The 12,400-nt window shown below is 35.8% G+C and overlaps 1 protein-coding gene across 1 annotated transcript in view; it reads right to left on the bottom strand.

Moving 5' to 3' along the window:
* Positions 1-5,230, bottom strand: part of SLC16A1 (solute carrier family 16 (monocarboxylate transporter), member 1) — a 14,775-nt gene extending 9,545 nt beyond the window's left edge. Inside the window, exons 1-2 of the mRNA XM_004689493.2 lie at positions 4,981-5,230; positions 540-683 (exon numbers count right to left, since the gene is read on the bottom strand). Coding sequence (XP_004689550.1) covers positions 540-683; positions 4,981-5,197 — 361 coding nt within the window. The 5' untranslated portion in view covers positions 5,198-5,230. The remainder of the gene's footprint in view (positions 1-539; positions 684-4,980) is intronic.
* Positions 5,231-12,400: the final 7,170 nt, after the last annotated feature.

Raw genomic sequence — 12,400 nt, 5'->3', positions numbered from 1 at the left:
TCCCCTCAGCAGTGTACTTCATCGATCTGCCTGTTCTGCTCCCCACTCTGTCCCTGGTGAATCCTCTCACCCTCCGCATCTCTGGCCTATACCCCAGTTCTGTACGAATAAATAAATAAATCTTTAAAAAAAAAAAAAAAGCAAGGAAGGGATTATCAAGTGGATCCTCTGTCTCAGCAATGTATCACAATACTCTACCAGACAACTTCTGCCTTATGGCGAACATGCGCTCTGCTCCAATAGAAGCCTTTTCCTCACAGGAAGAAGAAAAGAGAGTAATAACCAAGGACGACCCTTGCAACAAACTACGGGACACCTTTTATTCACCGACACTGACTATTCTTGGGACAAAGGGTCAACTAATCATTCATTCAACAATGAACACTTACTGTATGAAAGCAATTTCTTTAAAGGTTTGCTTTTGTAATACTTAAACAATTTCTATAAGGATTTTCACTCGCAATCTGAAAGATGAATATGGGTAAATATCAAATAGCCAGCAATAAATTAGTGCTTGCAAAGGAACAATAGCAACTCACCTCCAATGACTCCAATGCACACGTAAAGTCCCTGCACGGTGTTACAGAAAGACGCTGCAACCAAGCCAAGGCCTGACAAGCAGCCGCCAGCCATCATGATCGGGCGACTGCCGTATTTGTTCACCAGGACGCTGCTGATGGGACCTAGGAGAAAAGCCACCCCTTAGTATAGAGGAGAGGTGCCCATTCCCTCACATCCACCAAAGGGGCTAAACAGGGAGCGAAAAGTCCTTTAAAATAAACACAACAAAAGGCAACAGGAGGAGGATTGCTTTCGATAATTATTTCATAGTCATAGACATGAGCACTGGGGGAAAAGATCTACAAAATATTATTGTGTATCTCCTCTTCCCACCCTAAATGTTAAAAATTTATTTAAGCTTCTCCATTGTACAGAAAGTACAAAACACTGTTATAATCTTGGTGTACCTGGTAGTCACATACGGTCGACTCACTAATCACAACTATTTGCCCTACAGCAAGTTCTTACACAAAAAGTTAACAAATCTTCAAATTTTGTTGAGGTGAAGTTCCCAAGCATGGTCATGGATTTCCAAGAGGGTCTGAATGGAGGAAGACAGACTCATAGGAATTGTCTGGCTTTCTTTGGTTGAGTGAGTATCTTGGGTTTTATATCACAACGACTGTTTTTTGCTTTTAAACGACTAAAAGCCATGTGAGCACTCTCGCCAATACTGAACAGCATTCTTTGCACTTGATTTGGGGTCTTAGTCATGTTATCCTTCATCATCTGTTTCTCTCCCCCACTTTACGCAATTCCTACTTTCTTCCTGCTTATAATAATATTTTCATCAACCTCTCATTCCAAGTTCATCTTCTTTACTGACTTGTCCTCTGCCTGTACTACATCTTAGTTTTTATCTTCATCTTCATCACATTCTTCCTCTTCATCTCCTTCTCTCCTCTTTCATCATCATTTTTCTCTTGATCTACTCCATCCACCTGGCATTGGAGTCAGGGCCTGCTCCGTCTGCTGCTGGAGTCATAGAGCCAAATCAGCTGGGGCAGAAGTGAAAGATGCTGGCTCAGTAGTACTTCAGATTAATAACTTTGCAGCTAAACAGGCTTTTCAGATATAACCATGAGCAGTCCTCCAAAGAGTCTATTGTCACTGAGCTCATTTAAGTAATTTGGGGAAATTTCAAACATCTATTAAACTGAAATACTCTAAATCCACAAATTCAGTTGTAAATCCTCAGTTTTCCCATGACTTGATTTGCAGTTCCCTAGGCCCAGACCTGAACCGGTGCTGAGGTCTGCTATCTCAGCTCCAGGATCCTCTGCTTCATGAATATGGGTCTTCTTCCCCCTCTTCAAACTGACTTTTCCTGGAAGGTGCAAAAGGAGGGGAGGTATCCTGGCCTGTGTGGAGAGGGACATAGGACGCAATCTACTCCCAGCAAAGGTGGTGGCCTGGTCCTAGATAGTGGGCAGTGTGCAGACAGGAAGAGGAACCAGGAGCTAAGTTATGGAGAACAGAGAGAGATCAGAGGGGTGGGGGGAGTGCCGCACTGGTCTCATGCATATCCCCACAGTAAGTCTAGTAACATCCATCACTATACATAGTCTTATTTTTTTTTCTTGTGGTGACTTAAGATATAATCTCTGTGCAACTTTCAAGTATGCCATACTGTACTACTAACTACAAGTAACATGCTGTATTTACAGTTCCCTGCCTTATTTAGTAAGTCTACTTTAAAAACACAATGTTTATATTCAGACCATACTTTTGATCACATTCTATTTCCATAAACACTACAGAAAATGCTATTCTGAGTTGTAGTATAGGGTACTGTGGTTACAAAGATAGGCTGGGGACAATAAGGAATCCAAATTCAGATTATGTAATGAATATATATGTATGTGTGTATGCAAGACGGCATAAAAGCTTTGGATATTCGGAGGACCAAGTCTGCCTAGCAGATTCGGTTAAGAAGTGGCTGCCAGGAGAGACTTCAGGCTCAATCAGGGATATGAGTAAAAAGTTTTCATTGGCCTTCTGAGTTATTTCTTAAAAACATTAAGCCACAGAGTATTTGGAAATAATTGGAATTGAGAGCTTATATAAATGAAAAAAAATTAAAAATTGAAAATTCATTAAACATTTCCATTTAATAACAGAACATTTTCTGTAGTTAGAATCACAGGGATGAAAATAAAGTCAGTGTTTTATCCTGTGAAGTGGAAGTTTGCAGTATTTTAAATTCTAGACTTGTAGTGTTAAATGACATTCTGTAGAAGTGAAATACATAAATTTACACTTTCAGGTTTAAAAAAAGGAAAAACTTATAACAAACCAGGAGTAGGCAACTAAGATCTGATAAAAAATTATACTTAACTAAAACAATCATCAGGTTGTATTATCTTTACCAAAGCAAAACAAAGCCAAACCACTCGTAGCTCAAATATATTAGTATGTAAATAATATATTAATATTCACACACAAAGTGATGATAATTCTTATGGGATAAATCACATCAATGTCAATCAAAACCATTTAGGGAAAATTCTGCTACAAGACTCATGATAGGAATTTGTCTTTCAGAGTTATTTTAGGAAGGCTGGCCCCAATTAGCTATCTTTAAAAATAGAGAAGTACAATTCATTAAAGGCCTATTATAGCACAAATTCAGAGAAATGTGCTAGTTAACTCTGGGTGAGGACAAAGAAGAAATTGTGTCCCCAAAGGGAAGTGTCATGTGCAATTAGTACAACTGACATCACTCACTTTTGATGCAAAGTGCAAGGGGCTCTCAGATTCTTTGGCAACATGTCATAATTTGGTTTGCAGTCAGCTTAAAGATACACAGCAATAATTATTATACCAATTTCTTCAAGCTATCTTAGTCAAAATCTGTTTAGAAATTCTGGCAAATGGAATTTAAAGCCTCCAAAGTCCCTTTTGATTTCCCTGAACTTAAAAAATACTACAATCTAACACGTTCTTTAAAAAGCATGTAGTAGACAAAACTGACATATGTTCAAAAGTTAAAAGGCACAGAAATATATATAGTGGGAGAAAAAGTTCTTCCCTACTACCCAGTTTATCTCCAAAGCAACAAGATCACGTGTTTCTTCTGTGTAATGAAATTATCTACTTAAGTTATAACTGCAACTATTTATTCCTCTTTCATGTGTTTATGTTATTGTCCGAACAGAATGATAAACTTCTCAAAGGCAGGGACCAAGATCTCTCACTGGAAAAACTAGCCCAGTTGCAGAATATGTGCCCAGTAAATACTGGTTGAATCTGCTATCAGTTTAGAAAGGGCTAAAGTATTTACAGATGAAGAAAAGGAACTTAATATTGGCTATTAAAGAGCTACATGTGAAAATAATCTGAGGTACTAAACTGACAAAAAACAAGATTAACAGAAGTGAAGACGTGGTCAAGTAAACAACACAGAGCACTGACAATCCCAGTAAATAAAAACTCTTGTTTTTAAAATTCCTGCTAAACTAAGCAACTATATATTTTAGGTATCTATTTTATTTTTTCTAAAGATTTATTTATACTACAAGAACTGGGGTACAGGCCAGAAGTGTGGTGAATGAGAGAATTTACCAGAGACAGAGTGGGAAGGAGAACAAGCAGAAGTAAAATACACTGCTGAGGGGAGGAGCAGGAGACAGGAGAGGAGAGACCCACCATGTGGGTCATCTCCAGGGCTGGGGATCTAACTTGTGCTTCTGTGGCTACAACAGCTTCATAGTGCTGTGCGTTAACCCACTGCACCACCAGGGAGGGTCCTTTAGGTGTCTATTTTAATTGTATAAGTAAGGTAGATTCTTATTTACGTGTTAAATTGTGAATTGAGCTTCGAAGGTGAAATAAATTTTATTTTTAATGTTAAATAAGTAAATTACTATCCCACATTCCTGCACATGTCAAAGAATAAAAAAGGGGGGAAATGATAAATTTAAGTTAGAGTGCAGGTAATGCTTTCAGAACTCATAACATCATGAGGAATAAGGGGAAGAGTTTATTTAGTTCTTTAATTCTAAAGCCATGAAAAGAATTTAAACTAGTACTTTAAACTGCTATTCAGGCTTGACTAATTTAAGTGTTGCAACATTAATTTTATAAAATCTGTATTAATGTTATATCTGAATAGTCTAGCAGAAAGCAACAAGAAAAATCAGGTGTGCACATGTGATTTTTCTGAGCTTTTTAAAGCTCAGTGAATCTCAAGGTTGTTCACAGTTTTTCATTCTGTCTCATAGTACTACAGTAAAAAGTGGTCAGTTAAAGGGAATAAAAAAATGTGACTGAATATAAAGCTTTAAGAAATAACATTTTTGAAACAGCTCACTAAATATGACACATTAAAAAAAGTGACCTCATACTAAGCTTCTGGTTCTTACAAAATTTTAAAATTTGAGATCTTTTTTTAGACCAAGTTCTCTTAGTGGAACTTACCTCCAGCATACATGACAGCCAGCATGGTGGAGGATATCCATGACACTTCACTACTTGAAGCATTGAATATACCTTCGATTTCTTTGAAGAACACAGTAATGGATTTGGCAAATGCATAAGAGAAGCCAATGGAAATGAAAGCTCCTACTAGCACGGCCCACCCCCAGCCGCCATCTGGGGGGGTGTATCCAACTGGACCTCCAACTGCGGGGGGCATTTTAAATGTAGATGAGTTCTAAAATACAGTTCAAATATCTGAAAGACACAAAATTTAAAAAATAGGTTAACAATCACTCCCACTTATTATCCCCAACAACAAAGTATTACCAACCTTTAAACCAAGTTCTCAAGTTAAAAGTATTTTTTCCTAAAGGTCTATTGATTTATTTTTGCATAGAAGAAATAGGGTGTAGACCAGAGGTGCAGGGTCCGAGTGTGTGTGGGGGGGTAGGTGTAAAAAGATTCACCAGAGACAGAGTGGGGGGCAGAAAAGGCAAGACAGGAGAGGTTTGCAGTGCCATGCATGGGTTAGCTCCTGCCCAGGAATCAGACTCAGGCTTCAGTGGTGATAGCAACGAGACTTAACTCCTTGGTCACCAGAGAAGCCCAACAATATTTTTTTTAAAGGTTACTTAACACTTAGAAGGTGATGCCTATAATCCTCTATGGATATCATCAGAAAGAGTCTGGGAATCTTGGTATTGCCCATAGTTTCTAGCAGCTCAAAGGCAAACAGCCTCTCACCATTTAAGGAGCCATACATGAAATAAATCCTTTTCCATATATGTAGCCTTTATATTTCAAATGAGGCTCCATGTTTTAGCAGTTTATATAATTCCTCAAATTATTATAGATTATTTAGTAATCTGTAAGTAAGTCTGACTTACCTGCTTGCAAAATTCACCTAACATACCCTCCGAGTTTCAGGTTTTAATATGTGTTTCCCCTTTCCTAAAATATATTCTTCATTAATTACTTGCTTTTTACTTTCTCTTATTTATCTCTTGACTTAAAATATTTAAGATTTACTAGTATGATTTACTAGTATGTAGCAACTTGCAAAATAGAAGAGCATCAGAACATGTAAGAATCTAATTCAATGGGCTGGAATATTATCTCAGAAAGTTTTCTTGGGATTTGGTATGAGTCGAGGTATCATTTCTTCCATTATATGACAAGAAAAACCTCTCAATAATCATTCAATACAGTTTAATTAACTGAACTATGATATGAACAAACAGTAGTTTCAAACAAGGATTTTTTTTTTGAAACCATCTACTACTAAAACCACCTAGTACTTAATAAGGAGAATGGTTAGAACATGAATAAGGAACAGATGTATGTTTACCATTTTCTCATGAAAGTCTCCTTTAATTTATTTAAAGTCAATGCCCATACTAAAATACAAGTTATTCTACAACAATATATCAATATATCCATCTTCAGTTTATCTCAAAATAGAAGGACCTACTTCAATGATAAACTCACTTTTGATGACAATATTCTTTAGTTTACAATACAAATCCTAGTTTCATAATACAGTAGTCAACTCCTAAATACTTTTAGCCCCTCTAAATACTCCAAATACGATTTAAGACAATGGATATTTTAAGGTTAGGGAGAAAATAACTTCCTGGGGAAGCTTCCCTAAAAGCAAAGCTTTATCACTTCTAGTCAACATGGTACTAGAGATTCTAACCAGGCAAAAAAGGAAGCATACAGGCAAAAAAGGAAGCAAAAGGCTTAAAAAACTAAATTATCTTTATTTAGAGAACATAATCTGTGGATAGCCTAATACATATAACAAGGCTAAGGAAAACACTCAATAGCAAAAAGACAACTCAATTAAAAAGAAGGCAAAAAGGCCCTCCCTGGTGGCGCAGGGGGTTAAAGCACAGCACTATAAAGCTGTCCACAGCTACTGCAGCACAAGTTGGATCCCACAGCACAGCAGACCTCTCCTGTCTCCCGGCTGCTCCCTTCAGTAGTGTATTTCAGTAGATCGGCCTGTTCTACTCCCCACTCTATCTCTGGTGAATCCTCACACCCCCACATTTCTGGCCTGTACCCCAGCTCTTGTATGCATGCAAAAATAGATCATTTTTTTTAAGGCAAAAAATCTTAACTATATATTACCAAAGAGGGTATGTGAGATGACAGGGAAACTCATGAAAGCATGCTTAAAACTCAGTCATTTCAAAGACAGTGCAAGAAAATTATAGACAAATATCCTGATGAACAATGATGCCAACATTTTCTACAAAATACTAGCAAACATAATTCAACAGTACACCATAAGGATCACATTTTGCATTCATCCCCAGAATGCAAAGATTGTTTAACACATGTCAATGTGTAATGGAACACATCATATGTCAATAAAAGGAAGGATGAAAATCAGATGATCATATCAATATATACAGGAAAACATTTGGTAAGATTCAGCATCCACTTTTGATATAGCAATTCAAATAAAAAATGGTAAACTCTATCTTGGGATAAGAGGAACCGACTTTAATAATGTTGAGATATCATAAACCAACACTCAATATTCAAGGGTGAAAAATGCTTTACCAGTAAGATCTGGCATAAGATAAGGATGGGTACTGTCACCATTTCTATTCAACTTGATACTAGAGGTTATGGCCAGTGTTTTCAGATAATACAGAATAAAAAGTCAAAAGAACAAGTGAAGCAATCATTATTCATACACAAAATATTATATAGAAATGGTCCTAAAAGTCATTAGAAACAATAGCTAAATAGAACAAAGTGATAGGTTACAAATCAACATGAAAAAATTCATACAATGAACACAGGGGTTGAATCACTGAACAAAAAGCAAGAAATTAAGAAAATAACTCCATTTATGATTGCTCAGAAAAGAATTAAATATCTCAGAATCAACTTAAACAAGGAAGTTAGATCTATTGAGAACTACAAGATATTTATTAAAGAACTTAGTGATATAAAGGGATGGAAAGAAAATAGAAGGCACCCTATTGAATGGGAGAATATAGTCACACAACATATAATTGATAAGGGATTAATATTCAAGATATATGGGGGAAAATCCAGTGAATAAGTGGGCAACAAATATAAACAGACAGTTCATCAAAGAGGCTATCCAGAAGGTCATAGAATATGAAAAAATGTTCATCATTACTTCTAATATAAGAGAGTTGCAGAGTAAAACTACAAAGAGATCCATCTCACACCTGTGAGAACAGTACATATTAAAAAGACTGCCAACAAGTGTTGGAAAGAATGAAGAGAAAAAGGAACTGTACTGGAAAAGGAACTGTACTGTTGGTGAGAATGTGAACTATGCAAACATTAAAGAAAACAGTCTGGATTCACCTGGAAAAAAAAAAACTAAAACTGGAATACCATATAACCCAGCAATCCCCTTTTTAGGCATATTCATAGACAATGAAACAATCAACAAAAGCCCCAACATGCTCATATATGTTCATGTCAGCAGTGTTAACAATAATTAGGATATGGAAATAAGTGACTGAATCAACATGTGACATGTACACATCACGGAGTTATCACAAAGCCACAAGCTAAGATGGAATGTGGACATTTTGAACAAAGGGGCTTTGAAAAAATTGTATAGCAAAGTCAGAATGATAAAAGCAAATATGTGACATTTACATAGCAGACAACTAGATAACATAAAAACACTTTTAAAACTTAGTGCACATTAATAAGCATCCTGAGTTTGAGAGAAATGGAGGGAAAGAGACACAAAATTGTGTTGTAAAGTTCTCTTTTGGCAGATTTAGCTTTATCTTTTTACCATCCAGATTGAGGGTAAATTTACCTGCCATCTCCTTTTGTTTCTATGTCTCTCTGTGTCACTGAACAGATTTTATCCCTGTTATTGTGGCTAACTATTTTTTTGTTTTGATTTGCTTCATCGCTTACCATTTACGCACAGTAAAACAGACCAAATATTAAGTGTATAGTTCAGTGAATAACTACTGCCACCGTCACAATAGGGCATTTTCATGACTCCAAAAAGTTCTCTTATACCCTTTTGTAGTATTGCTGGGTCATACAGAATTTCCATTTTTATGTTTTTGAGACACCGCCATACTGTTTTCCACAAGGTCTATACCAGCTTGCATTCCCACCAACAGTGGATGAGAGTTCCCTTTTCACTGCAACTTCACCCACATTTATTCTGTTCTTTTTTATATGGGCCATTTCTCCTTCTGGTTTTAAGTTGCATTTCTCTTCTAAAAAGTGATGTTGAACATTTTTCTGTGTATCTGTAGGCCAGCTGAATGTCTTCCTTAGAGAACTGTCTATTTAGTGTCTGACTATTTTTAAGTTGCATCACTTGTTTGTTTTGGAATTGAGTAAGTACTTTGTAAATTTTGGAGATTAATTTGTCAAGTGTATAGTATGCAAGTATTTTTCCCATTCTATATGTTGCCTATTTGTTTTTGCAATGGTTTCTTTTGAGATACAAAAGCTTTCTAAGTTTGATATTGTCCCACTTGTTTATTTTGTTTCTGTTTCCCTTGCTGTGGGGTTATATTCCCAAGTACATCTTTGTGGTAACTTGTAATGTGTCCCCTGTATTTCCTTTCCAGTACCTTATGGTTTTGGTTCTTACATCCAAATCTTTTGAATTAATTTTTGTGCATGGAGTTAAATTTGGGTCTTATTTTATTTATGTATTTTTGCATGTGGCTATTCATGTTTCCCAGCACCATTTATTTAAAATGCTATCTTTTCTCTATTTGACCTTAATTCCCTTGTCAAATATTAACTCCCTTGTCAAAGATATTTACAAGGATTTATTGCTGGGCCTCAATTGTGTTCCACTGGTGTTGAGTTTCTGTCTTTGTTCCAGAACCATACTGTTTTGATTACTGTTACTGTGTAATATTGTTTGAAGTCAGGAAGTATGATACCTCCATTTTCCCTCTTGTCTCTCAACACTTAGCTCTTTGGGATGTGTTGTGATTCTATATAAATATTCTTATGTTTGTACTATTTCCTCAAAAAAGTCATTGGTATTGCATTAAATCTAAATGGCTTTGGGTAATGGCCACTTTAATGTTAATTCTTCCAATCCATGTATGGGATATCTTTCCATTGCTTGGTGTCTTCTTTTATTCCCTTTCAACAGAGTTTTATAATTTTCTTTATACAGTTCCTTCACCACCTTCGTTAAGTGTATTCCTAAATACTTCACTATTTTTGGCATGACTGTAAGAGGAAATTTATTCCTCATTTCCCTTCCCTCTGATAGGCTGTTTGCATATAGAAATGCCACTAATTTTTGTGTATTGATTTTGTATCCTGTCAGTATATAGTCATTTGTTATTTTTAGCTTTTCTGTAGAATCTTTGGGTTTCTCTAAGTTTGTTTCCTTTTCATTATTAAGATTCCAACATTACTATACTATCAATTGTTTACTATTCATTTGATGGACATTTGTTTTCAGTTTAGGACTTCTGTTTTTAGCTCCAGAACCTCATAGACCCCATGTGACCTGTTTCTCAAAATTTCAAAATTGGCTGGCAGAATTTAAGTCAAATCCAGAAATCTAGTTGCAATGGAATCTGGGAAATGTAGTTTTTTAAGCTTTAAGGCCTCTACAGTGTAGCAAAATACACTACAGAATAACTGAATATCTAACAGAGACACATGGAGTATAGCATTTATATAAAAATTTTAAATCATGTAAATTAATAGTACATTGTTTATTGATAGTTCCATCTATAACAATGGCCATTTTTTAAAGATTTATTTATGCATACAGAACTAGGGTGTAGGCCAGAGGTGCAGGGGGTGAATGGATTCACCAGAGACAGAGTGGGTAGCAGAATAGGCAGATCTATTGAAATATACTGCTGAGGGGAGCAGTGGGCAAGACAGGAGAGATCTGCTGTATGTTGTGGGTCAGTTCCCTGACAGGGGATTGAACTCATGCTTGACAGCACTGAGACTTTAATCCCTTGCACCACCAGGGTGGCCCCATACACTTTTAAAAAAATGTATGTTGACATTACTATAGACTTTCTAAGTATATCCCAAAAAGAAAAAAATGTAAGTTTCTTAAATGTTTGTTCTCAAGGTTTGTAAACAAGCAGATACACAGATACATTGGCAATACACAGCAGAGAACAGATCATATTAATAGTGCTCCTTTAGAACAATGTATGAGAAATGGCTTAAGAACTCTGTGCAGGGTAACCTCTCCTATAGTATCCTGGCATTGGAACTTCTAAGAGAATGCTCTACATTGGTATGATCAAATATAGACTGGAAGAAATCACAGAATTATAATTATATTTCTCTGTGGGGTTCTCCCTGATTACCTCATCAGGATAAATGAAATTATGTCCTGGTAAAATGTAATTTTTGACCTACTCCTGTTTATTGATAAAACATGGCTGATGTAAAGTTTGTTTCCAAGGTAATAGACTATATAAACATATCCTCCATATTATCTACAGTAGAGGCTTAATTAATATGTGAAAATATTTCTGAGTTATTCCCAACCTGAGTTTCAGATAATTCCTAATTTTTCCAGCATAATTCTTTCTTCAAATAATATTTGCACAGTCAGAACATCTCACTTGTCCTGACATCAAACACCTGACCCACTTGAGGGTCCTTAACTTGTTCTCTGTGAAAAGTGTCATTCTAAAATATTCTTCTCTTTGGAAGTGTAGTCTTTTATCCATTTTATTCTCAGTATGCGCATTATTATATGACACATCATTATTACCCAGAGGCATAGTTTATTTGGGGGTTAACTCATGGTGCTGTACATTCTCTATGGGTCTGGACAAACATATAATGGCATTTATCCATCATTACAGCATCATAATGAATAGTTTCACTGCCCTAAAAACTCTGTGCTGTATTCATTCTTTCCTCCTTTTTAATCCCAGGCAACTACCAATTTTCTTTACTGTCTCTATAGATTTGTCTTTTTCAGAAAAATCATAGCTAGAATTACATAGCATGCAGCCTTTTCAGATTGGCTTCCTTCACTTAGTACTATGCATTTACATTTCATCCACATGCTTTCATGGTATAGTAGCCCATTTTTTTAGCCTGACTGTTTCACTGTTTGGATGGGACATTATTTATTCACTTACCTACCAAAGAACATCTTGGTTCCAAGCTTTGGCAAATATGAATAAAGCTGCTATAAATTTCACATGCCAATTTTTGTGTAGATAGAATAATGACCTTTTGTATATTAGTTTAATACCTAAAACTGTTACTAAGCTGACAATTTACAAAGAATGTAATTCCTGTTATGTTAGCTGCTGTATTCTATGTGTTTTAAATATAACAAAACTTTGGTACTAAAGATTTTTAGAAAATATTCACCATATAACATTTTTATGGCCGTTTCCTTTTATTTTTTAAATAAAATAAT

The sequence above is a fragment of the Condylura cristata genome, unplaced genomic scaffold, assembly GCF_000260355.1.
Source record: "Condylura cristata isolate star-nosed mole 26May11 unplaced genomic scaffold, ConCri1.0 scaffold00026, whole genome shotgun sequence".
NCBI classification, from domain to species: Eukaryota; Metazoa; Chordata; class Mammalia; order Eulipotyphla; family Talpidae; genus Condylura; species Condylura cristata.
The sequence above is the reverse complement of the archived record's forward strand: the minus strand, read 5'-3'. Positions and strand labels throughout refer to the sequence as shown.